This window comes from Aristolochia californica, unplaced genomic scaffold (assembly GCF_029961685.1).
Source record: "Aristolochia californica isolate CCGP_79_NKW_82.1479 unplaced genomic scaffold, dmAriCali1.0.hap1 SCAF_3, whole genome shotgun sequence".
NCBI lineage: Eukaryota > Viridiplantae > Streptophyta > Magnoliopsida > Piperales > Aristolochiaceae > Aristolochia > Aristolochia californica.
In genome coordinates, this window is record NW_027181992.1 from 11644080 (window position 1) to 11671656 (window position 27577).

At 41.5% G+C, this 27577-nt stretch overlaps 1 protein-coding gene across 6 annotated transcripts; it reads right to left on the minus strand.

Annotated features, from left to right (window-relative positions):
* Positions 1–2151: 2151 nt before the first annotated feature.
* LOC137958440 (ubiquitin-like-specific protease ESD4) lies at positions 2152–27365 on the minus strand. Of its 6 annotated transcripts, XM_068805453.1 has the most exons (10): positions 27232–27365; positions 25960–26811; positions 24046–24125; positions 23792–23885; positions 23143–23241; positions 22873–22965; positions 22654–22773; positions 5194–5297; positions 3181–3253; positions 2152–2902 (listed from the first exon to the last, which is right to left on the minus strand). In XM_068805453.1, the coding sequence occupies exons 2-10, from the start codon at positions 26791–26793 to the stop codon at positions 2840–2842; spliced, it is 1560 nt and encodes a 519-aa protein (XP_068661554.1). In that variant the 5' UTR covers positions 26794–26811; positions 27232–27365; the 3' UTR covers positions 2152–2839. The 6 variants fall into 6 exon arrangements, 3 of the variants coding, with proteins under 3 accessions (XP_068661554.1, XP_068661553.1, XP_068661555.1); XM_068805452.1 differs by having other exon boundaries at positions 25960–27365; XR_011113988.1 differs by lacking the exons at positions 2152–2902; positions 3181–3253 and adding exons at positions 5364–5545; positions 13877–14049 and having other exon boundaries at positions 5201–5270; positions 25960–27365.
* Between the last annotated feature and the right edge of the window lie 212 nt (positions 27366–27577).

The window sequence follows — 27577 nt, forward strand, 5'->3', positions numbered from 1 at the left end:
CAAAGTCCACAAGATTGCTTCACGTGATCTTTGAAAAATGGATATGCTGTCACATGCTTTTGGAACCAGTTTGGTCAGAATCAAGCACAGGGATGAGGTAAAACTCACTTCAGTGCCGTTTAGCAGTTTGATTAGTTTATTGAGAGATTTTCAGTCTGCATTGTTCTCCAAGCAAATATCCCTATCCGTGTCTGTGTTTGGTGTTTGTGTTTTTGAAATAAGGAAAAGACTCGAGAGAGGGGGGATAGGGATAAATGTTAATGGTTACGTGGTGAGGGTATTTCGCTTACGTATTTAAGGTATTTGTGTTTAATTTCTCTATCTTATGGCATATTATCCCATTAATCTTTAAAAAGAATATATAACAACTGCCATTGTTGCCGCAAATTATTTTCTTAAAGATTTCCTTTTCACCCTACATATTTGGCCGTAGACTACATTTCTTTTGTTTGTTTGGATGTAATTAACGGTCCGAGTTGATTTGTCCAAGTTGACCTGAGCGGAACAGAATCAGTAAGCAATGCTCAGGTCGCTGGTTTGCTATGTTAATTCGGCAGATTAAATTTTGAAACATAAACTCTCGCTTCCAGCAGTAACCGAGCTGAAAACCAGAGATAGGGTTTTCGTCCTCCAGAAACCTCAACGAAGCAGGTGCAAGGAGACGAGCAAGCGAAGTAGTGTTGGAAATAAATCAATTGGAATAACTGGACTTGCTGGATACAAAAGCACAACGCGTCCACCGCACAGAGCAAGTTACAACCATGCGTCATGATTGTCTCGGAGTCTTGGGTTAGATGAAGCAAAACAGAGCAAGTTGATTAACATCAATTTTGGACGGCAATCAGAGCTATGGCAATAGGACATTGCAGCAGTCAACTCGAATCAGTAATGTTCCAGAAATAAACCACCCGTAGAGATGCTTAATTTTAGATGAAACAACAATCATGTGCTGGAAATTTGCTGGAGTCGAAACTGTCAATGCTGGAACGGAAATTTATTGGTAACTTTCCCGGATAGCAGCGTGATAGAGAAATATAACTCGTAGAGACGGAGCTGGACACCACGTATGAGACCACAAGCGAGTAGCGATTAGCTAATGTCGCCACGCTCACCACACCTGAGAACCAGAACTGTCGGTGTGAACGTCCGAATGATGACAGCCAACAAAGACAGTGGTGATGGCAAGTTCCAGTGAAGACGGTGAGCAAATTTTGACGACAAAGATACTAGAGAACTACCAGAGTGCCAACAAAATCAATTTATCAGTTTGTATTCGAGTAACAGTTCAATGGCGAATGGAGGACATGATTTAATTTATGCAGAGGAAACGCCCACGAGCTTCCTCCATTTTAGACCGGACGTAAGCGCATCAGACCGGTGATCGACTTGCCTGCAAAGGTGATTGCCATGAAGACAAGGACATCAAAGAAGAGCAACTGCTTTGAGTTTCAGGTTAACGGACTGAGTTAACCTGAGTTAACAGTATCAATATGATTCTCAGGTCGATGGTGGAACAATCTCTCAAGCCCGTTTTGATCTGGCAGAGTGACTCAGAAATAAGAAAATTACCAGCTTCGGAGGCTTCCCAACGGAAGAAAAAAAAACAGTGAAGTAAAAAAAAAAAACTCGTAACTATCTAATACTGATCGATGTTTTGATACCATATTGATTTTTAGGACTCTATGGATTACCTCATGAAAAATGAAGAATAACACAAATTGGGAAGGAAAAAGATGACGAAGAATGAAGTTATGGAAGTGTATCCCTACATTGTATCCTTTAACTCTATTTATAAATGATAAAAGTATAATATTATAATTATACCCTTCAACCTAATAAGAGAAAAAAAGAAAAAAAATGAACTAATTACATCAATAACATCCTAATTACATCATATCTTCTAACATTAATAAATAAAATAAGTAAAATTCCTTGTATGTTTCAGGTAAAAACATAAAATTGCATTATGATATACTTGCATACTTTTTATAAATTATCAACATGTAATCTAATAAAAGAATAAATTTTAATATTTTCATTCTTAACATATAAAATGGCAAAAGAAAAACCGCCATGAGAGATGTTGCAATTGAAGATTTTGATTCAATTCCATATGCTTCTTTGTGTGTGTAGGTTGGACCTGAATGACTAATAAGGATCATATGTACAGATTCATTTGGCTTGGTTTTCGTAAATCCAGGGTTTGAGTTACATATGAATACCCCACAGCAAAAGTTGAGTCCTTTCAACTCTTCCCCCAATCACTTAAAAAGTCGGGCAAGAAGGCAACATGTTTAATTTGTGAGTGAGTGAAAGTGGCAACAAAAATAAAGTTCAATTCGATCAAAATTATTTCTAGACACATTTTCTCTTTTACAGATATCTATTAGAACATGATATAAAGACCAACGAGACAATCACCAGCACGCACCATCAGCCTGCTCTGACAAACCCGACTTCATTCTTAGATCTTCCTCCCACCCAGAAATTAAACACAAAGAAGAGGAAGAACTCTCAAGCCAAAATCATCAATTCAAAGCATACACCAACGGCAATATACAGAAACTACCTTTGCCACCATCTCTTCAATTTGCTACCATTGCAGGAGAAGAGTAAATTTTAGTTAGCACGTCAATTTTTCCTCCTGAAAAAGCAGCCTCCTGCGATTTTAACTCCAGTGGCAGAGTGCTAACAAATATAGCTCTCTGAAATTATAGTTGCTGTAACGGTGTACTGCATGGACTTGAGTCAGCAGTTTGAAGACGTTATCACCTCACATCACATCTCCTGTACATTTTTGCATCCAACAGCAACTACTACCACCACCAGGCAACAAATATCAATTAGCCTTCAACTGTAGGATCTCTTTGGCAGTCCTCCTCCGGAAATACGGCATGTGTTCCTGAATAAAGAATATCATAATCAGATCAAACACTTTGACTCAAAAACTTGACAACTCACATGAGTTAGTGGCCCAGAGTAACAAAGTGAACCCACTAAATAATGCATAAATGTACCCTCCACACCAGATGCCCATCATGATCCAAATACAATCAAGAGTGTAAGATATCAACATCTTGACAGATGAAGATCATCTAGCTGACGGAAGTCCATAGAAAGGATCATTTCCCTAAGCCCCTTAGAAACCGGGCATTACACTTAAACAAGCATAAGACTTACCTGACTGAAAAAAAGGCCTAAACCTCGGCTGTAGAAGTCTGCATATTTAATCATGAACATGCCACAATCCCACCTGTTGAGATAACAAAGAAATTCTCACTGTCTGGGCAACCACAGAAATTCCCATATCCAGAGCTTCGCAACCACAGAAATATCTTGACAATCTACAACTTTCAATCTTCTTGAAACAATTTGCACAGTTTCATTACCAGAAAGAAACTAAGGCAAGGGGCACAGAGTGCAGATCCCAAAATCGTTTAGCTTAAATTGAAGTAAATAATTGTAATATAATATCACAAAGTCACCACTTGGATAGGAGAAATGGTCACTGAATAGATAATGCAACAAGTTCAGTCAGACTGATCCAAATAATAAAGAGCATAAAAAGCAGTTGAGTTTAAAATGAAATGTTGAATAGAATAACTAAAACTGCACAATTAAGAAAGCTCATTTAGTTTTCTGGGGGTATGCTATATGCCTCAGGTTAAGATGATTTTAAGTCACAGAATTAAACGTAGTAGAATTCTCAGGATACTAAGGTACACGGATTATAAGTTTCTAGGTTTCGACACGAGGAATATAGAGAATTTTGATTAAAAATGTCCTTGCTTTTTTACTTTCTTTGCTTTTCAATGCAAAATGAAGAAGAGGGAAGTCCCACTTGGGTTTGGCAACTTGTTGGTGAATAGGCGAACTGGCCCATCTGACTCGATCTGAAATTGACAATACACTGATGTAACCAACAAGAGTAACATATTTGCCGGGGGGGGGGGGGGGGGAGGCAAACAAAAGTCCAGTGGCTCCAGCTCGATTGGAAACCCGAGGGGGAGGCCAGTTGCCCCACCCCTGTGCAGAGAGAGGGGAGGGTCGCACTCCCCCTCCCTCTCCCCTTTGTCAAAACAGAGAGGAAACCCAATGTTGACAGAGAGAAGAGAGGGAGTGTAAGATCCTCCCCTTCACACTAGTGGAAGGGGTGGCTGTGCCTCTCAGTGGCAGCACCAACCCAAATAAAGAGCTTAAGAAAGCATAGAGGGGGAAGGTCGCATCCCTCCCCTCTGTTTCCACAGTGAAGAGAAGAAAAAAAAAGAAGAAGAAGAAGAAGAAGAAGCACTGGCAGTGATGGATTGGAAACGAGAAGGTAGAATGAGGAAAGAAAAAATTCTACAAGTTCTATTCCCAAGGAGCAAAAGCAGAAACAGGATTTCAAACATCTCTAAATGGTCATTTCTTTGTTTATTTTATTCTTTCTTCCTTTAACAGTCTGACTGAGTGATTGCATTTAATGTTTTTTTCTTTCTCCATAATAGTACAATGACTGAGCGACAGTGTGCAGTACTTAATGCTTTATGTGAAATTTTACATGCTCTTGGGAAGGATTTTGCTTGATGTGTAGTTGATTTAATGCTAAAATATTACAAGCCTGTGTGACCAGCCTCAAACCGAGTGAAATGCTTGAGCTTGGCTCAATTCAGTAAACGAGCCTTATTTAAGGCTTAAGTTTGGTTCAAGCTTGGAATAAATCAAGCTAACTCGAGGTTAAACCGAGTTGAGCCCAAGCAGCTTGCAAACTGGCTCAACTAAATGGCACCCAGATATACCCCATAATAGCTTGAATGGGACGTGTAAATTGAATAATTTGCATGTTGATATTCCAATTCAGAATCTCAGGCAATTGCAAATCAGAAAACCTAAGTTTGCAACCATATGTCGTTTGACATACAAAACATCCAAATAACTTAAAATGAAAAGAAGAGTCACCATAAAGCCTCCAAAAATGGGACAATTTCAGCTCGACTCATGCAAGTGTCCAAACCATCTAGTCCAATTCCAACAACAATTTTACCGAGTGGCTCATTCATGTCATGTTAGCTGATTCAATGTGAAATTGTAGTTCTCTTCCCAAATATAGAAAACAATGTAGTCGGAATACACAGTGTGTTAGTAGGAACTACCACTATGTAATTGACAAAGACATGGAAACAAACACAGCAGAACGAAAATAAAAGAAATTACCCATTTTGTTGTTCTGGAAGATCTTTGACAAACTCTTGCGTCCAAGAACTCACATCAATATCCTTATTGCTCTTATCCTGTGCTTCGTCCACCAAATATTTAGCCTATAGTACTCAAAAACAACAAATGAGACAAAAATCAGTAAAACAACAAATGGGCACTATTGTTACCTGCAGAGATTGGGCCCTATGATCTTGCTGTATCTCAGCCCTAGTATTTTTTTTTCTACCTCAGGAGTCTTCTGTACCTTTTTCTTCTTAATAAAATATTTTTCTCATTGTGTTAAAACGCAATAAGAAAACCCTTTCACCTCTTCATTCTGTGATTTTGTACTTTTAAGAGTTTCACTAACCTACTCTGAAAGTTAAACAAGAAGAAGACATGAGATTTATGAGCTAAACATTGCTACTAATACGATGCCAAAAAAGTGTGCTCTGAACCACCCACACACAAATAAAAAAAGAAAAGAAAAAGGAACTAGTAGCTCAAGGAGGGATCTCACAAAGGAGCCAACACATTCATGCAACAGCAATTCGTTTAGCAGAATCAGGGAAGCAACCAACCCCATTAAATAGAAACAAAAACTTAACAAGAGATAGAGCTCAACAACACAAACAGAAGAAAAGATATCCTACTCCACTAACAAGATTCTAAATCTCAAACTAAGTTCTAGACTAAATAGGCAGCTACAAGTAGCTTTTTTAATTCTTTCCCCAGACAAATTTTTGCTATATCATGAGAAAAAATTAATGGCGGTGTTTATACTTCGCAAATTGAAGTTCATGAAGCACATCCAGTTGATGAAATTGTATCTTTTAGTTCAGTAGAACATAAACTCAACATTGTTTTCATTGTATGGATGGATTATGAAGAAGTAGATGCAGTAAATTTGACATGACAAGAGTCAGGAAGTTAAAACTTTTCAACAAACTCGCTGTACAATCTTTGCTGAACATGAATGGAGAAAATAAAGGTTACAAACTCATTAGTTCACACAATAAAATGTATATGCATGTCCTCACCAGCCAATTTTTTCATTGGTTATCATTCACTCGATCCAGTTAAGAACAATATGCCACACAATATTCCTTCATTCATGTTACTATACACAAAAATAGAACCATGTAACAAGGATTAATGAGATAAAAAATAATTTAAATGCCAAAATGCACATATCTAACAAGCATTATCAAAATATTGTGTCTATTCATATTTTCCCATTGGTATAGCAACATTACTAAGCCGATCCCTACAAAAGCGCACTAAGAAAATTTGGAGCAAGTCCTTTTCGATTAAGGACTTTAGCTCCAATACAGCACCATCATGGCATATCATGGTAATACTAGAGTCAGACATATTGATAGCACTCAATTGTTGAATTTAGGACCCCATGAATAATACCTCGAGCAAGGGGAGAGAAAAAGGAAAAAAGGAAAAAGAGAAGAGCTCTCGGATATAGAGAGAAGAGAAGGAAAATAAAGGAGAGTAGAGAGAGAGCACTTCACACGAGAGATAAAAAAAAAAAGAAACTTGATATTTCCGAGTTACAATCACCCCTATTTATAGTTGAGGAGGATATAAAGTCCATGTACAACTAACCTTAGGACTCCTAATTACGTTCCAACTAGAATTCTCTAAAATAAGCTTATCATGATAAGATTACATTATCTATTTAAGAGACTAATTTTAACTCAACTACAAACACCTTCTTTAAGGACGTAAATCAAGCTAGAGAGCCAGCTCTTGGTCTTATCTTTTGGGTCCCACATGATCTTCCAGCTCATGTAGATAGAACTTTGTGGTTCTCACTTGATCTTCAAATCTTCTATTTAATTCCAGCACATGTTCCTTATCTTTTAGCTAGAGCCACTTTGTATGAGGACTCTTGTTGACACCTCTCGACCTCATGCTGGGTCCCACCAGCTTGTGGGGCCATGGTGGGTCCCACACTATAACACTCCCCCTCAAGTTGGGGGTGAGAAAACATAATAGATGCCCAGCTTGCTGCAAATGTTGGACAAAATTTTGTGAGTGACTGGTTTGGTGAGAATGTCTGCAACCTGGTTCTATGAAGATACATGCAGGAGAGATAAGATGCCGGCAGTAAATTTTTCTCGTATGAAGTGACAGTCTATTTCTATATGCTTTGTTCTCTCATGGAATACTGGATTTGATGTGATGTGAATTGCAGCCTGATTATCACAATTTAGATTCATAGGAGCTTCTTTGTAAAAACCCAGTTCAGTTAGGAGAGATCTAATCCACAGGAGTTCACTGACTGTGTGTGCCATGGCTCTGTACTCTACTTCTGCACTAGACTTTGCAACTACATTCTATTTCTTGCTCCTCCATGTAACCAAGTTTTCTCCAACCATCGTACAATATCCCGAAGTAGACTTTCTGTCATCCGAGAATCCGGCCCAGTCTGCATCTGAGAATCCTTCGATGTTGAAGTGTCCATGATTTTTATAGAGGAACCCTCTTCCTAGTGCTCCTTTCAGATATCGTAATATCCGCTCTAGTGTTTGCCAATGACATGAGTTGTGGTTTGTGCATATATTGACTTACCACACTGACTGCATATAAAATATCTGGCCTCGTTATGCAGAGATAAATAAGTCTTGCCACCAATCTTTGATATTTTCCGATATCTACTTCTTCTCCAGTAGCTGCACATAATTTTGTATTCGAGTCCATAAGAGTTTCTGCTTGTCTACATCCCAACATTCCGGTCTCCTCCAGTAGGTCAAGGACATACTTCCTTTGAGTAGTCCGAGATCCTTTGTCTTGAATTCAGTACATATCATTTCTTTTGTCTTTTGGATGCCCACAAGATCACTGCCAGTTATAATAATGTCATCAACATATACGGCTAGAATTACCTTACCCTTCGGTGTGTCTTTAATAAAGACAGAGTGATCTCCAGAGCATCTGTGAAATCTGGCCCGTATGAGTGTTTGGCAAAAAAAATCAAACCACGCACGAGGCGATTGTTTGAGACCATAAATAGATTCATGTAGTCAACATACGGACTCCCCCTCAACCACATACCCAGGTGGTTGCTGCATATAAATGTCTTTATATCCCCATTCAGAAAAGCATTTTTGACATCAAGTTGATAGACCTACTGGGAAGAGTTAGCTGCCAAAGATATAACAAATGGACAGAGTTTAATTTAGCCACTGGAGAGAAGGTTTCTTCATAATCAATGCCATAACATTGTATCTAGCCTTTAGAACACAGGCGAACTTTCAACCGAGCCACGGACCCATCCGGATTGTGTTTCACCGTAAATACCCATTTACAACCGATGGGCTTCTTATCTAAAGGAAGTGGGACCAGAGCCCATGTCTGATTTTCATAAAGGGATGTCCGTGGAATTGGGTCCTTGCGCCGCCGCGCCTCCATCCGGGACCTCCTTGCCTCTACCAAGGCAAATTTTGTTGTTCTCCAAGAAACCAAGGTGGCTTAGCTCTTGGATACATCCGTGAGTTGTAGCACCTAAAGGAGGCAGGCTGGGCTTCAGTAGATGCAGGTGGATCGACAGGCAGTATCCTACTGATGTGGGACACCAGTACTACTGAGGTGTTTGATCGTTGCAATGGCTCTTACTCCCTTGGCATCAACCTGCGAGACAAAAGTTCGGGGAACATTTGGTGCCTAGTTGGTGTCTACGGCCCTACCAGACACCACAAGTGCCACGTTTTTTAGAAGGATCTATCGAGGACTTGTCAGAAGTGGCCTATTCCTCTGATGCTTGTGGGTGACTTCAATGTCACTCGCTTTTGCCACAAGAAATCCTTGCCGTCCCGGAGAATCACTACCTCCATGAGGCTATTTGCTGATTTTATTGGCAGCTGGGACCTGGACGAGATTGCCCTATCTGGGAAGACCTTCACTTGGTCAAATGGTAGGCAACCCCCTGTCCTCTCAAAGTTGGACCGATTCTTAGCCAGCAATGATTGGCTTCAGCACTACAGTAATGTCTCCGGCAAAATGCTCAATTGAGTCGTCTCTGATCATTGGCCGATTATGATTGATACCCATTTTGGCAGTTGGGGCCCTCCCCCTTTCAGATTCAACAATAATTGGATGGCGGACCCCTCTTTTGATCTATCTCTCCAATCCTTTTGGGAGAATATGTCCGTTGCAGGACCGAGAGGGTGGGACTTCCCAATTAAGCTTAAGATGCTAAAGCCGCTACTGAGGTCTTGGGCTTCTGAAAAGAAGGCCTCTTCCTCAACTGCAAGAACCGATGCCCTTGCTCATATAGCCGTTCTCGACTCGGAGGAGGAAGTCAGAGGTCTCTCTTCTCCGGAAGTCTCTCAGAGGTATGCCTTTCAAGGGCAATTGCAGTCCTTCACCCACAGTGAGTTAGTGCACTAGAAGCAACGTGCAAGATTCAAATGGCTCTCTGACGGGGATGCTAATATAAAATTCTTCCATGCAGTTGCCTCTGCACGAAGAAGGGCCAACCGCATTGTCACGCTTAGCGTCAACGGTGAGACCACCTCGGACCGAGCCACTATTTCTGACTCACTGGTGAATTTTTTTGCAGATTTATACTCTGATCACCAGCCATTTCGGCCCTTCTTGCAACGAGGTAACCTTCAGGTTATTTCATCAGTTGCAGCTAGTCTCATCAAGCTCCCCTTCTCTACGCGGGAAATTGAAATTGCAGCCCTTTGTCTTCCTTTGGATCGTGCTCCCGGCCCGGATTGATTCAACGGAGAATTTTATCGTCGTTGTTGGCCCTTCATCAGAGATGACATTTCTAGCATGGCACACTCCTTTTATCAGCATGACATCAGATATAGGAGTATCGGAGCTTCATTCATCGCCCTCATTTCTAAAAAAGATGGGGCAGAGCTCCCATCCGACTTCCGGCCAATCAATCTCACTACCAGTGCATATAAAGTGATTGTGCCCCTCCTTGCTAGTTTTCTCAGGGCAGTCCTCCCTATTGCCATTGACCATGGCCAGAGTGCTTTTATTAAGGGAAGAAACATTCTTAATTCAGCCATGGCATGTCATGAACTTAGTTATCACTTCAAGGTCCGAAAGCTCCCCAGATTCATCCTCAAGCTTGACTTCAAAAAGGCATTTGATAGAGTTAACTGGAAGTTTCTGGACACCCTCCTGGGGAAGATGGGATTAAGAGAAAAATGGCGCTTCTGGATCCAAAGTTGCATATCCTCTGCAAGCTACTCCGTCCTTCTAAATGGCACAATTTGCGGGTATTTTAAGGGAACTAGGGGAATCAGACCGGGAGACCCCCTCTCCCCCCTGTTCTTCAGCGTGGTGGCAAAATACTTATCCTCCTTGATCTACTCGGCCAAGAACATGGGATGGCTCCTACCCACGACTGATTGCACAACATTTGATATTCCGATTCTCCAGTTTGCAGATGATACTATTTGCTACGAGGTTGGTACTATGGATCAGATAAGAAAATTGCGTGTCGTGGTGGGATTATTTGAATTGGCTTCTGGTCAAAGCATAAACTGGGGAAAAACCACTCCTTGGCTATCATATTGATCCAGCTGAGCTTCGGAATATGGCGGACTATCTGGGATGCTCTGTGGGAATATGCCAGCTACGTATCTTGGGCTCCCACTGTTTGATTCTCGGCCTTCGACGTCACTATGGTCCCCCTCATTGAGAAATTTGAAAAGACGCTAACCACTTGGAGGGGGTAAACTCTTATCAACAGCGGGGCGTCTCACTCTCCTCAAGTCTTGTCTGGCGGGGCTTCCAAATTATCTGTTATCATTCATGCACTGTCTGGCCTCCATTTGCTCCAAAATTGATGTCATCCGTCGACGATTTCTGTGAAGGGGTTCAAAAGATACCTTCAAATACCATCTGGTCAATTGGAAGGATATTTGCATGCCCCATAATAAGGGAGGATTGGGCATCCAGCCTACAAAAGAAATGAACACAGCTCTTATGCTCAAATGGATTTGGAATTTCAACAAGCACAACAGTTTATGGAAGAATATGGTGAAATTCTACCTTCAGTTTTCGGGTGCATGGTGGAGAGAGGGTGGCACTGCTCGCCTCCTATCCCCGATATGGAAATCAGTTTTCAAGCTCATTCCAATATTCAAATATGCTACCACATTTCACGCAGGCAACAGAAGGACCCTTCTCTTTTGGTCGGACGAATGGTGTGGCCCCCGATCTCTCTCAGAGAACTTTCCGGGGTTGTATAGGGTGGCAAACAACCTCTCTTGCTCTGTGACTAATTCATGGAGTGATCACTCGTGGAGTCTTCTGTTTCGTCTGGGATTAAATGATGAGGAATCGTTGGCTTTTTGTTCTCTCCTTACTAAACTCAGCAGTACTATTATTCGGGAGCACTTAGTTGATAAGCTGATTTTGAAGCCCAGTAATAATGGCCGATTCACTGTCACTTCGGCTTACTCTCATATCAGAAAGCAAGACTATAGTCCTCATGAGCACAAGGCAAATCTGGCTTAGAAACTCTCAGCGCCAAGCAAAATCAAGTTCTTCGTATGGTCAGCCATCAGAGAGCAGATTCTTACTTAGGACAACCTTCATAGAAGAGGTTTCACTGCCCCCGATCTTTCTTGTCCCATTTGCGGTGAGTGTGAAGAGAATCCAGCATGTCCTCTTACACTGTCGATTTTCGTGCCAAGTTTGGATGAAGATCTTTCAGAAAATCGGGATCCAACTGGGGCTACATCAAGACCTCTTTGGCACCTTTGAGATGGTTCGAGGGATTCTCCTTCCTCGGCTGGGCAAGTTAATTGTTTCGGCCTGTCTTGCGCATGTTCCATGGTGCATTTGGCTCGAGCAGAACAACCGGAGATTCAATTCCAAAGCTAGTACCCCAAACAACACGGTTTCTCATGCCGTCGGCCTCATCTCAAGCTGGCTTCATACAAAGAAGGATTTTGCCACTCTATCAAGGGTTTCCCTTTAGGAAAATTGGAATTTGATCGCTCACATGTCTGGCCCTAGATGAGCTCCTAGAATGGCTATCTGGGATCCTCCCCCTTGCAATTGCATAAAGCTGAATTTTGATGGTAGTGCTATTGGATGTCCTGGTCCAGTAGGAGCTGGTGGTATATTCAGAGGTCACAATGGAGACCCTATTCTTTCTTATGTTGGTCCGGTGGGCATTGCAGATTCTAATACTGCCGAAGTTAGTGCTCTGCTGTTCGGCCTCCAAATCTTCAAGGATCGTCTCCATGGCAAGTTAATAATTGAAGGAGACTCGAAGACGGTTATTAGTTGGTGTTCCAAAGAAGACCTCCCCCCTTGGCGCCACTGGCCCATCACTAACAGTATTGCTGACATTGTATCTTCTATGCATTGTAATTGGAATCTCATTCCTAGATCAGCCAACTCTTTGGCTAATAAATTGGCAAAATTCGGAACTTCCCAGCAATCTCTCATTCTATGGGAAGGGTTCCCTCCTTTGTAATTTGCTCTTTTGAGCTTTTGTCTTAATAAAAATCAGCATCATTTCAAAAAATAAAAAATAAATAAAGGGCCTGCATTTCTTCATCCATAGCCACCTCCCAACCTAGATGTTTGAGAGCCTCCTGATAGGAATGTGGTATAGGTACGGAGGAAATAGTCGATAGAAATTGACAACAAACAGGGGATAGACCATGATGAGACACAAAGTTTGTTATTGGATGAGAAGTAGAAGGCATGGTGCATGATCTGGGCTCTTTCCTAACAGCAATAGGACGAGTATCATATTCTGGGCCAAAAATAATCGGAGAAGGACTTACCTCGGTAGGATCCGACAACTCAATAGGTGTAGTGTCAGCCAGTGTTTCTAGGGGCTGCGTAGTTTTTGCAACACGGGGCACAACCGGTTGAGGAGAACCTGGTACTGAAGATAAACCTAGAGGAGCATTATCAGAATAATATGGAGTCTTCAAAAAATGTGACATCCCTAGACACAAGTAAACACTGAAGAGAAGGATTATAGCAAACATAATCCTTTTGTGTGCGAGAGTAGCCTAATAAGATACACTTCACAAATTTAGGATCAAGTTTACTGTGTTTTGGGGAAGAAATATGGACAAAACATTGACAGCCAAAGACTCTCAAGGGCAGTAAAAAAATATCATCATCAGGTAATAATAGAGAGTAGGAAGATTTTTTACCAACAACGGAAGAGGGTAACCAGTTTATAAGAAAACATGCGGTAAGAACTGCATGTGGCCAATAAAAATATGGAACTTGCATGGCATATAGTAAACCGCGAGCTACCTCAAGAATATGACAGTTCTTCCGTTCGGCTACACCATTTTGTTGAGAGGAGTAGGCACATGATATCTGATGAATAATGCCATTTTCCTGACAATACGAGTCAAGATCTTTGGATGTGTATTCTTTGGCATTATCTTACCGAAGGACTTTAATTTTCTGCCCAAACTAAGTGAGTACCATTGCATGAAAAGATTTAATATCAATGGTAATTCAAAACGTTTTTTAAACAAAAATAACCAAGTGGTACGAGTAAAGGCATCAATGAATGTAATAAAATATTTCACTTGAGAAATGTTGGAGACACTCAAGGGTCCCCATACATCATTATGAATTAACGAAAAAGGAGAGACTTTTAATTTCTAGATGAAGTGAGTATGTAGACTTCTGATGTTTACTCATTTGACATAATTCACAACGAAGGTCTGACCGTGCTTTAGGAAAAATATGATGAAGAGATTAGGCGGACGGATGTCCAAACCGGTTGTGCCATAACCTAGTTTCAGTGTCACAGGTGGATGCAGTATTTAATTGTGACACATCCAGGAAGTAGAGTCACCCTTGTTCACGGCCTCCACCAATCACCCTCTTCGTTGTAAGATCCTGAAACACACATGAAGTCGGTAAGAAAGTGATATTGCAATTAAAATGTTTGGTGAGCTGACTAACCGATAAAATATTCAAAGGGACAGTAGGAATGAAAAGGATATCAGTGAACGGAAGTGATGGTGTAACAAAAGTGGATCCTTTTCCTTGAACTTTAGTTTGTGACCATCAGCAATGGTAACAAATTTATGTGAAAGACATGGAGAAACTGAGTATAGTAGATGTTTGTTACCTATAAGATGCTCGAAGGCTCCTGAGTCAATTATCCAGGTTGAAGAGGAGGCTAAACATGCCTGAAGCGGTGGTGACAGTGGTGGGTGAAGAAGTACTTGGGGAGGACCCCATCATGGTCTTCATTTTCTGGAATAGTTCAGTCTTCATCAATAAAAGTATGTTTTGGAGTTGTTGTGGTAGACTATTCTACCTTTTTATCACTCATTAAGGCTTGGTTAGCCTTATTCTCATTAGCTTTATAACATCTTTAGCGAGAGTGGCCCAATCTACCACAAATAGAGCATTCTTTCAGGTGAAAGTATGTGTCTCTAGTGTGGCCATATCCCTTACAATGGTTGCATTCCTTCCCATCTGTTCGGTCAAAACCAGTCCTTCCACTTCTTCCTCTACCTCCTCTATAAAATCTGCCTCGGCCTCGGCCTTGGTCAGATGGTGTTCCCCTATGTCCAGAGTACATAGCGGATGGTATTTCAGTGGTAGAGGGAGAAGCGTCTAGGATATGGAGAAGTGTAGCACATACATCATCAAAACTGGGAACCGCGGAAGAGCTAAGAAGGTGAGTCTTACCAACTTCAAGATGTGGTTTAATGCTAGCAAGGCATATGGCAGTAATCAAGGCTTCTTTCTGTTTATGTTGGACAGAGATATCTGTAGAGGTTGGCTGGGCAAGTTTCCATTCTTGAAGAAAGCCTCGAAAGCGGGCCAAATATTAATGTATATTGTCTCCTTGTTTGGTGGTAAGCATCCGTTGTAAAATATCATATGGTTTTTATAAGTTGTCGGAGTTTGAATACAACTTGGCGCATGTCTCCCAAATTTGATCCTCCATATTATTGATAAGTCAACTAATAACCAATGTATCCTCCTTTAACCATTTGGTATAGAATATATCATCTTCATCAATATGTGGTCCATGGTTGGTGAGATGACCAATTAGGTCCTTTGTGATAAGAAACCGACGAACTGATGTGGACCAGTTCATAAAATTTGATACCCCCAAAAAATTTGAGCAAGCGAGCGAACGTGAGGGGCGATTTAGGCGATTTTTTCGCTTAACATGTGCCGTTAACGATCATATCGTGCGCCATTTATTTCGAAACTGCTAACGTGCAACAAAACCCCTAAAATGGGAGAGAAAGCTCCCCTGACGGTCATCGTCCCTACAGCCGGCGACCGAACCACCCCCGACGACCACCGCCACTCAGGCAAGGCTACTGCAAGCATTTTCGACGCCGGTAGAAGACGCGATGATGCTGCAACGAGAAGAAATGGAGGGAAATGTCTCTCCACGGCGAGGAAGAAAAACCCACAGACGGTCAGATCCGTCCTGCCACCACTCCGACGAGCTTTCTGAGACTTCGACGAAGGAATACGAAGTTGGCTGGACGACGGTCTCTCGCCGAAAGAAGCGAAATAATCTTTTCCGCTTCAGCTACGGAAAATCCAGAGTTAGTGTTAAGGAGTTGTACGAAAATCTGGTCCGGTGACCCATATCTCCTCAACCAACGGATCAAAACTTTCATTCATCTGCGTCCCAGTAGAAGCGATACACAACTTCAGGCTTTAGTTCCAGAGAGCTACCACGGAAACTGAGAAATCCCGTGGTCTGGTCACGGGACTCGATTTTTCTCTTCTCAGTGACTACCTTCCGTGGTCGTCGAGAATGTCAGGTCACCCACAGAAGAGGAACCTCCATTTTACCCAGATTATTCATACCCAAGGCCACAAACTCGGGTTTTGGCTAGAATGAGCTAGCCGTGGCACTCTAGAGCCTCTCCCCGACGCTAGACACAGCAGAAGCACCAATCCTCCCCGGTGATGCCAGAGTAAGATTTCCACCTCTCTTCCCCGCAACCCAGCGCCACCAAAACACCCCCATGACATCCCCTCCTGCTCCCAACAGCACCCCCTCCTCCTCGAAAATTCCTGATTTGCCCCAAAACCATACCTCAGTCCCCCCTGTTCCCACAAAAACATCCGAAATCATCCAAATCCCACCAAACCTTCTCCATGATGAGGCAGAATTTTGACTCGCTCCATTCTCATCCAAACATCCCCCGACGTCATTAAATCCAGCATTCTTCACTGGCTGATTGACGAACTTCACCTCCTTTACACTCCCAAAATCTCCTATCTCAAAGTCTTCTACGGCTCTTGCCATCATACCCCACACCAGCTCAGGCATCATTGGGGTCTCAGAGTGGCTCCCCTCGGCACCCTCCAGCCAGTACGGCCAATGGGTCATAGTTACAAGGCTTCCTGTCGAGCTATGGCAGAAAGCGGTCATTTTTGAGAGTTGGGTCTGAGTTTGGCTTTATCATTGCTTTGGACCCACTCACAAAGCACTGGCACCGTCTGGATGAGGCACGGATCCTCATCAATCCTCTTCACCCATGTGAAGGGCAATATTTCAAATGCGTTATGGTGGATAAAGCGCGATACTGGATCCGTATTAGCAGCGCTATGATGGATGATTTTAGAGATGTGGTCCCGAAAGCACAATCAAACATCGGGAAATCACACAGCCAATCAATGCGCTGGGAAATGCACCTCTTGACTCTACCCCCTCCCAGCAGATGTGAGCCCCTCCAGGCAGCTTTATAGCTGGCATGGGAACTATACTCACTGACTCTTGGCATTCCCCCCCACTTATCTGACACATCACTCAACCCAATCCCCCACAAAAAATACCCTTGGCCCAGATCCAGATGTCGTTCAACCCTCTGTCTTAACTCCAGAAAGATATTGGAATCCCCCCCTTGCTTACCCTCGAGAAATCCCCACCCTGAAAATTACCTCTCTGACGCAGTCCAAAAGTAGTGAGCGTGCTCCTTGTGCTCACATGCAAAACAATTCTCCCCTTCCCGTTGTAACCTACTAGCACCGAGCTAGAAGTCAACAGAGACAAACTTCTACAAGGAGGACCCAGTGCCATCACTCGATACCCCTGCAACCCAGAGACGGGAGATTTCATCATTCCAGAGCCGGGTGAACGAGCTCAAGTGTTTGTGGCAGCTCTCCAGTCAGAACAACACAAATACGACCTAGAAACCTGGGCCCAGATAGTGGAACTTGCCAAGGTGATGGGCACCGTCTTCACGGAGCCTCTCCCGGGAGATAATCACCCATCTAAGAAGTCGAAGAAGATGAATAATGATCAATGATTATTCTCTCCTAGAATGTCTGTGGAATTGGGTCCTTACGTAGTCGCGCCTCCATTCGGAACCTCCTTGCCTCTACCAAGGCAAATGTTGTTGTTCTCCAAGAAACCAAGGTGGCTTCTCTTCCCCTTGGATACATCCATGAGTTGTGGCACCTAAAGGAGCCCGGCTGGGCTTCAGTGGATGCAGTGGGGTCGGTAGGCGATATCCTACTTATGTGGGACACCAGTACTACTGAGGTGCTTGATCGTTGTTGTGGCTCTTACTCCTAGGCATCAACCTACGAGACAGGTTTGGGGAACATTTGGTGCTTAGTTGGTGTCTACGGCCCTACAAGACACCATGAGAGACCTATTTTAGGAGGATCTATTGAGGACTTGTCAAATGTGGCCTATTCCTCTAATACTTGTGGGTGACTTCAATGTCACTCGCTTCTGCCACGAGAATCCTCCACCCCCCCCCCCCCCCCCCCTTTTGATTTATCTCTCCAATCCTTTTGGGAGAATATGACCATTGCTGGCCTGAGCGGGTGGACCTTCCCAATCAAGCTCAAGATGTTGAAACCGCTGTTGAGGTCCTGGGCCTCCGAAAAAAAGGCATCTTCCTCGGCTGTGAGAATCAATGCACTTGCTCAGATAGCCGCTCTCGACTCTGAGGAGGAAGTCAGAGGTCTCTCTTCTCCAAAAGTCTCTCAGAGGTATGCCCTTCAAGGGCAATTGCAGCCCACACCGAGTTAGTGCACCGGAAGCAACATACAAGATTCAAATGGCTCTCCGATGGGGATGCTAATACTAAATTCTTCCATGCAGTCGCCTCTGCACGAAAAATGGCCAACAGCATTGCCATGCTCAGCGTCAACGGTGAGGCCACCTCGGACCGAGTCCTTATTTCCGACTCACTGGTGAATTTTTTTGCAGATTTATACTCAGATCACAAGCCATTCCGCCCCTTCTTCCAAAGGGTTAATCTCCAGGTTATTCCATCAGCTACGGCTAGTCTCATCGAGCTCCCCTTCTCTAGTCGGGAAATTGAAATTGCAGCCCTTGGTCTTCCTCTGGATTGTGCTCCGGGCCCGGATGGATTCAACGGGGAATTTTATCGTCGTTGCTGGCCCTTCATCAGAGAGGACATTTTCAGCATGGCCCGCTCCTTTTATCAACATGGCATTAGATATAGGAGTATTGGAGCCTCTTTCATCGCCCTCATCCCTAAAAAAGATGAGGCAGAGCTCCCATCCGACTTCCGGCCGATCAGTCTCACTACCAGTGCATATAAAGTGATTGCGCGCCTCCTTGCTAGTCGACTCAGGGCAATCCTCCCTATTGCCATTCACCATGGCTAGAGTGCTTTTATTAAGGGAAGAAACATTCTTGATTTAACTATGGCATGTCATGAACTTAGTCATCATTTCAAGGTCTGAAAGCTCCCAAGATTCATCCTCAAGCTTGACTTCGAAAAGGCATTTGACAGAGTTAACTGGAAGTTTCTAGACACCCTCCTAGGGAAGATGGGATTCGGAGAAAAATGGCACTTCAGGATCCAAAGCTGCATCTCCTCTACAAGCTACTCCGTCCTTCTCAACGGAACAATTTGTGGGTATTTTAAGTGAACCAAGGGAAACAAACAGGGAGACCCCCTCCCCCCTACTCTTCAACGTGGTGGAAGAATATCTATCCTCCTTGATCTACTCGGCTAAGAACATGGGATGGCTCCTCCCCACGCCTGATTGCACTGCCTTTGATATTCCAATTCTCCAGTTTGCGGATGATACTATTTACTTCGGTCAAATCAGAAAATTGTGTGTCGTGCTGGGATTATTTGAATTGGCTTCCGGTCATAACATAAACTGAGGAAAAACCACTCTTCTTGGCTATCACAATGATCCAGCTGAGCTTCGGGATATGGCGGACTACCTGGGAAGCTCTGTGGGAAATATGCCAGCTACATATCTAGGACTCCCACTTTTTTATTCTCGGCCTTCAGCGGTACTATGGTCCCCTCTCATTGAGAAATTTGAAAAAAGGCTAGCCACTTGGAAGGGTAAACTCTTATCAACAGCAGGGCGTCTCACTCTCCTCAAGTCTTGTCTAGCTAGACTGCCAAATTATCTATTACCAATCATGCACTGTCCGGCCTCCGTTTGCTCCAAAATTGATGTCATCCGTCGACGATTTCTATGGAGAGGTTTAGAAGACATCTTTAGATACCATCTGGTTAGTTGGAAGAATATTTACATGCCTCATAATATGGGAGGATTGGGCATCCGGCCTACAAGAGAAATGAAAAAAGCTCTTATGCTCAAATGGATTTGGAATTTCAACAACAAGCATAATAATTTATGGAGGAATATGATGAATTTCTACCTTTAGTTTTCGGGTGCCTGGTGGAGAGAGGGCGGCGCTGCTCGCCTCCTATCTCCGATATGAAAATCAATTTTCAAGCTCCTTCCAAAATTCAGAGATGCTACCTCGTTTCACACGGGCAATGGAAGGACCCTTCTCTTCTGATCAGACGAATGGTGTGGCCCTCAATCCCTCTCGGAGGACTTCCCGGGGCTGCATAGGATGGCAAGCGACCTCTCTTGCTCTGTGGCTGATTCATGGAGTGATCACTCGTGGAGTCTCCCATTCCGACGGGGATTAAATGATGAGGAATTGTTGGCTTTTTGCTCTCTCCTTACCAAACTCAGCAGTACTATTATCCGGGAGCACTCAATTGATAAGCTGATTTGGAAGCCCAGTAATAATGGACGATTCACTGTCACTTCGACATACTCTCATATCAAAAAGCAAGACTACAGTATTCATGAGCACAAGGCGAATTTGGCTTGGAAACTCTCAGCGCCAAGCAAAATCAAATTTTTTGTGTGGTCAACCATCAGAGAACAAATTCTTACTTCAAACAACCTTCATAGAAGAGGCTTCACTGCCCCCGATCTTTCTTGTCCCCTTTGCGGTGAGTGCAAAGAGACAGTCCAACATGTCCTCTTACACTCTGGATTTTTGTGGCAAGTTTGGATGAAGATCTTTCAGAAAATTGGGCTCCAAGTGGGACTACATCAAGACCTCTTTGGCACCTTTGAGATGGTTCAAGGGATTCTCTTTCCTCGGTTAGGCAAGTTAATTCTTTCAGCCTGTCTTGCGCATGTTCCATGGTGCATTTGGCTCGAGCGGAATAACCGGAGATTCAACTCCAAAGCTAACACAGCTTCTCATGCCGTTGGCCTCATCTCGAGCTGGTTTCATACAAAAAAGGATTTTGCCACTCTATCAGGGATTTCCCTTCGGGTAAATTGGAATTTGATCGCTCATATGTCTGGCCCCAGCAGAACTTCAAGTATGGCTATCTGGGATCCTCCCCCTTGCGACTGCATAAAGCTAAATTTTGACGGTAGTATTATTGGATGTCTTGGGTCAATTGGAACAGGTGGTGTGTTCAGAGGTCACAATGGAGACCCTATTCTTTCTTATGCTGGACTGGTGGGCATTGTCAATTCTAATACTGCTGAAGTTAGTGCTCTGTTGTTCAGCCTCCAAATCTTCAGGGATCGTCTCCATGGCAAGTTAATCATTGAAGGCGACTTGAAGACAGTTATTAGTTAGTGTTCCAAAGACAGCTTCCCCCCTTGGCGCCACTGGCCCATCACTGATAGTATTGTTGACATTGTATCTTCTAAACGTTGTAATTGGAATCTAATTCCTAGATCAGCCAACTCTTTGGCTAATAAATTGACAAAATTCGGAACTTCCTAGCAATCTCTCATTGTTTGAGAAGGCTTCCCTCCTTTGTAATATACTCTCTTGAGCTTTTGTCTTAATAAAAATCATTATCATTTAAAAAAAAAAAATTGAGTACAGTGATGATTCCGAGTATGTCACTCTTGTGACTCATATTATCTTCAGCCATAGTAGGCAAATCAAGTAAAATAGTTCTCCAATCAAGTAATCAAAATATGACCAAGTGGAAGGCTTTAACCAACTTGGTTAATGGAGATGCTTAGCATAAACGCTAAGTATTTTTAAGGGATAATGACTCATAAAAGGCTCAAAATCATCCTTCTTTATCGGGGAATCTTGTTCCCATATATTTATAAAAAAAAAAAAACAAATATGCACTGGTCTCGATCAAAGTATTGTGCAAACCAACAAAAACTGCCTTGATAATCTCTTCTAATCAAAGATAATCCAAGATGCATATATTTTCATAATTTCATAAGATGAAAACATGCATAAGGACATCTCTAAACCACTTCTTACTACCGAAAACCAGTAGCATAAAATTAATAATATCATAAATAAATACTTATCTCTTGAGCTTCAATCTAGCTTCATAAGGAGCCTTCTATGAGCAGTTTTTAATCATATCTTCATAGAGCATGATAGGGATCCTAAATTGGTAGCTTTGATACCATGTTGACATTAGGACCCCTTTAATAATACCTCAAGCAAGGGGAGAGAGAAAGAAAAAAAAGGAAAAAGAGAAGCTCTCGGGTATAGAGAGAAGAGAAGGAAAATAAAGGAGAGTAGAGAGAGAGCACTTCACACGAGAGAGAAGAAAAAAATAAGAAACTTGCTTGATATTTCCGAGTTACAATCACCCCTATTTATAGTTGAGGAGGCGATAGAGTCCATGTACAACTAACCTTAGGACTCCTAATTACATTTTAACTAGAACTCTCTAAGATAAGCCTATTATGATAAGATTATATTATCTATTTAAGAGACTAATTTCACTCAACTACAAACACCTTCTTTAAGGACGTAAATCAAGCTAGAAAGCCAGCTCTTGGTCTTATCTTTATGGGGTCCCACATGATCTTCCAGCTCATGTAGATAAAAATACCAGCTCGTGGTATCTTTGTGGGTCCAACTTGACCTTCAAATCTTCTATTTAAGTCCAACACATGTTCCTTATCTCTTAGCTAGAGCCACTTTGTATGAGGACTCTTGTTGACACCTCTCGACCTCATGGTGGGTCCCACCAGCTTGTGGGGCCATGGTGAGTCCCACATTGTAACATCAATCATGTAACAACTAAGCTCTTAAGCCTGAGCTTTTAGGACAATTTCAAACACTCAATTCACAAATCAGTTTAGAGTGATCACTTTACTGACTCAACCTCATAACAACAAAAGGACCAACTACTCAGCTAATAATGCCTCATAAAAGATGTGAAATACTTCAAATGGAAGACATCAACCACATACCAGCACATTAAGTACTCTGGAATCTCGCCCGCCAAGTGAATCCAGATATTGGAACTTTTCATCCTTTAGATTGATAACAGCCAGACACCAATGAACTTCCTTATGTATAGGGACAAATATCTGCAGGGAATCACCCCATAAGTCAAGATTCCAAGACCCACTCTTTCAACCAGACAACTGAAAGGATGTAAGGGTTTAGAAGGGGCTAAATAACTTTACTTTGTCACACTCAATAAGGCCGTACCCTATCTTCCTTGGTGTTGTCCATCTTCGGACAGCTTTGTAATCGTAACCATTTCTTCCACTGATCAGCTGGTAGTACAAAATCAATAATTAGCATAAACTTTTTCAGCTTCAGATGTCTTTCATTTAAAATTGCACAAGTGTTGTCAAATAATGGATAAATCTTCCGCTTCAAAACAAATATATATCAGCTTGGGGATATCTTCAATGTGATAATACGCCTAACATAAGCAGTGGAATACCAACCTTTTTGTAGAAAAAAGTATTGAAGAAGTGGCATTTCAAAAAAATTGTAGGATTGCTACTTTCTCGCTCTTTCAGCAATTCAAGATACAAATTTATGACCTGCAAACAAACAATGATGCCTATCAGAGTGGAAAATTAACTGGTACATAAGATAAATGGAAACAATTAGTCCCCTATGGAGTCAGGATCAAAATGCTCCTATTTGAATTGAAAAGCAAATTTTTTTCCTAATAGGAAAAGTATTTTTTGTAATTCTCTTTTTTAATAGTTTATACAACCTAGTTCAAAAAAAAAAAAAAATTTTCTTAAATACTGAGACTGGCCAAATGATCACTCATAAGAAACCTACAGACCTGCAAGAACTGAAACTTAGATATCAAATTATGATCCTCCTGTGGCCATTGAACCCTGCAGTGGACTGGATGAAATCTCTCTTTACTATCAAGTCTTTCTTTTAGAAAGATAACCAAGCACAATGCCTCCTACTATTCTTCAAAAAGGACTCTCCATAAAGGCCTTTTCAAGAGATTTTTCTAAGATAGGGATTTCATAAATATCCCACCTTCATGTAGTGAACATTCATAACATATAGTCAATTACAGGAATACTAGGCAAAAAGAAAACAAAGAAGAATAGAAACAAAGATTACCTCATCATTTAACCAGGCACCTGGTCTCAAGCACTGCATTTTTTCTCTGGTAATTTCGATATTCGAGCTCTCATGTGTAACTAATAGTTCCCGACTAAAACAAGAAAATTAGAATTATATCAATATCAATACGCCACTAGTACTTTACTGTATAAACCTCATAAAATTTCTATTTCAAAACTTATCTAATTACTACAAAGAATTCTCAAAGAAGATCCTGCTTCGCATATTTTTTGACAGGATATTTATTGTACCTGTTATATCCGTCCAAAGCACAGGAAACATAATCTTCTTCCTGTTCTGTAAGAGGAGTAAAGAGTTCTCGAGTAACATCCTGAACTTTCAACCAATGAGAAATTTCATATAAGATAACACCAAAAACAGTTAAGAAATTTTATGACAGAAAACTCCAAAGCACAGGAAACATCATCTTCTTCCTGTTCTGTAAGAGGAGTAAAGAGTTCTTGAGTAACATCCTGAACTTTCAACCAATGAGAAATTTCATATAAGATAACACCAAAAACAGTTAAGAAATTTTATGACAGAAAACTCCAAAATGTAACAGCTCATGCACAATGAATGGCATAAAAAATCAGAATATTTGTACATTCAAAGTGAGTACTTGTTTGTAAAGACCTCTTTAGGAGGGGAAGTGTTGTTGGTAAAACTATCCTAAAGAGTACATTACATAGAAAAGAGTCATGTATCAGGTTTAGTTACAACTATACCTTTTTTAACGTTAAATTACTAAAAAACTCTTATTTTACAACTCAAGAGTACATAGCATATACGACATTTTTAAAGGTAAAATACACTATTTAAACTTTAAGTTTTATAATAAAATATTAGAACATAAATATAACAGATTAAGACAATTTATAAAATTAAATTACTAAAATACCCTTTATACCCATAAAAAAATTGCATAACCAATTTAAAAGCTAGATTATGGACCCACAAATTTTTAAGATTAGTGGTCCTAATTGAAAAAAAAATAAAATTAGTGGTCCTCAAGCCACACATGTAGACCATATTAGCAAGTCATTTTTTTGTAGGATTTGTCTGGTGGGTCTCACACAATATGAATGGGCACAAGTTAAAAGAGAGATTTTTTTTTACTATATCAACCATTTTAATGAGGTATATGCATAATGTATGAAATTTGGTAATATTACATGGGTATATTTAGCAAATGAAGATTTATTTTCTCCTATTTTGAAAATGAGTAGCTTCATTTTGTAGCTTCATCAAACACGTGGTTTTCTCCTCTTTGGAACATGAGCCCTTTCACAGAGAAAACTAATTAAATACACTTTTGAACACCAGAATTAGCTCCTTGATTGAAAAACTTCTTCTAGGCTCCAAATAGCCGTGCCAAACGCAACCTTAATGTAAATCATCCAAATTGAGAGTTGGTTGGTATTCTATGTAATAAGTTCATCTTGCCACACTTCAACCCTGTGTTTGGCAGACCAGACAATTGCATTTTCTTTATTTAACAGGTGGACGCCTGCAGTCGTAAAAAATTCTACTGCATGTCAATGTTCCAAAGGTACCTTTGTTGTATTTTCATTGTTTTCTTTAGTTTGGACAACAAGATAGGTCCATGCTAATGTGAAAAACACGAAGAGGCATTTGGCTTATGAAATATAGGGATATCCAGAATAATAAAATGCTATTTATTAAAATGTAGGAAATGGAGGTACTTCAGAAGCAGGCAAGGACCATTTGGACATGCTTTAAAGAGAAACAACATCAAGCTAGCAGTGTCCAGGCATTCATTGATTAAGCAGAAAAACAGTGTGCAAATTATGTCGGTTGTAGGATACTATTCAAGGATGGAAACTATCTATCATGGAAACGTATTTCCTTAACAGACGTGATTTTTTTGCCTTGGAAATGCCCCATCTGAAAATTTGGTTAGTTATCATGTGTTAATCAAAACCTTACATAACAAAGAATGCCTCTTTTCCAGAATCTGTGTAAACATCGAGGACGGCTGCTCATATACAGCCCGTGAAATCCTCATTAAAAATGTGATTTTATTGAAAGACAGAGCATAGTCAGATTCTAACCAAGCGGGTGCCATCAAAATATAATAGGAGAATAAGCAACACTAAGAAACACATAACCATGGGCAAAGCTGAGGGGAAGTAGGAAACAGTTACCTCTTTGGCTTCTTCCACCGGACGCTTGGAAAATAACTTGAATGCAGACAACTTTTTCTCGTTCAGTCTGAGTTCAAAATCTATGTCGTTCAATCTAGTATTTCGAACCCTTGAATTCTCAAGCAATGTTTTGTACACTGGTGTGCTGTTTACAGTCTCCCCACTGTTAAAAGATGGATACTGTACCAGTTGCGCCTTAGCATCCTTCCTGGGAGTCAATATTGTCAAATCTGATGCAGAAGGGGATTGAGGCTGGGAAGGAGAACAGACTAATTTTGAAGACTGCCCCACTTCATGCGACCTTTCAGAGACAACCGAATGATCTTCCTGACTATGAACTAATTTTTTATAGGCATCCACACTTAATGCTTCACAAGTTATATCCTCCGTGGACTTACCATCCACATTCACCACCGTCTCACGCTTGCGAAACCAAGGGATTGTACGCAAAGCATTCCATTTAGCTTGTTTATATTGTGTCAGAACATTACCCATCTCATCAACTCCCTTACTTCCGAGAACTTGGCTTGCCTCTAGCTGAGATTTCCTTTCCAAATTCAAAGAGCGGGAAAATTTTGAATTTCTCTGAGGAGCATGGACAGGCCGAGGCAATGGTGAAGGGGCAGGGAAGCTTTGAGACTTAATAATCGAAATTCCGGAAGTATGAGAAACTGTTGGCTGGTCCTGGGCAGATGGCATCGAAGTAGTTCGAGCTCTCTTTGCAGGCGGAAGATTGATGGTGTAATCTGAATCAGAAGATAACGGTGGAGGCAGAGAACAGCTTAAGGTGAAAACATCGGTGAATGTCTTTCGACTTTCCGTTAGGGCACCCATTCTACGTCACTGAGAAACCTTCAAAAGCGATTATCTTATGAATCCTACGAACTCTTCCCATCTAGCAGCTAACATAACATAAGTCCAGAAGTGAAAAAAAAAAGAATTCCATGAAAAAAGAGAACCCCTCGCTTTAATTTACCAAAAAAGGTCAAACCCTAACGGTCAGTAACCTTAAAACTGACGATAACTGACATTCAAAGTCCAGTCAAGAAGCCCAACCCCAAATACGACTCCAAATATACCCACAAAACTAATTACTTGAGAGAAAATTATAGATCCAAGAAATAACGACAAGCTATTCCAATTTCAAACTTGTCACGAAATTTAGAGCGCACATCCCGCTACAAAGGCCAAACCCTAATTCAAGAGGGTGAAACGACAGTCGGCTTGCACAATTCTACGACACAAAACAAGGAAAGATGAAGGACAACTTACTACATCCGATAAACGAGCGCCAAAACCCAAGAACGCGAAAGTTTGCAGGACGATCCGCCAGGATCAGTGACCCGAAGAAAAAGGAGGGACGGATTTGAACTCAGAAAGTTGAACGAGCACCTAAGGTCACCAGAACGTGGGCCGTCGGAACTTGGAAGGAAGTTTCTTTTGGTGGGCCAATAGAGTGCCAAAATGATTTGTCTTTAGCCGTCCCTAATTCAAGAGCCGACATGCCCATACCACGTTTTTTTTTTTTTTTGTTCAACTGAGCTGTCGCTTAAAATCAGAGTTCTGCAGCGTCTTCGGCTTAAAATAAAATTCAAAAACATAAAAATAACGAAAAAGA

What these genes read in the sequence shown, in the direction of transcription:
- LOC137958440 (XM_068805453.1), bottom strand. Translation starts at nt 26,793, where the DNA reads ATGGGTGCCCTAACGGAAAGTCGAAAGACATTCACCGATGTTTTCACC. An exon ending in GCTTTGGACGGATATAACAG is followed by an intron (nt 23,886 to 24,045) that starts GTACAATAAATA and finishes TTCTTGTTTTAG; the next exon opens with TCGGGAACTATTAGTTACAC. An exon ending in CCAGAGTACTTAATGTGCTG is followed by an intron (nt 5,298 to 22,653) that starts GTATGTGGTTGA and finishes TGAGTACTATAG; the next exon opens with GCTAAATATTTGGTGGACGA.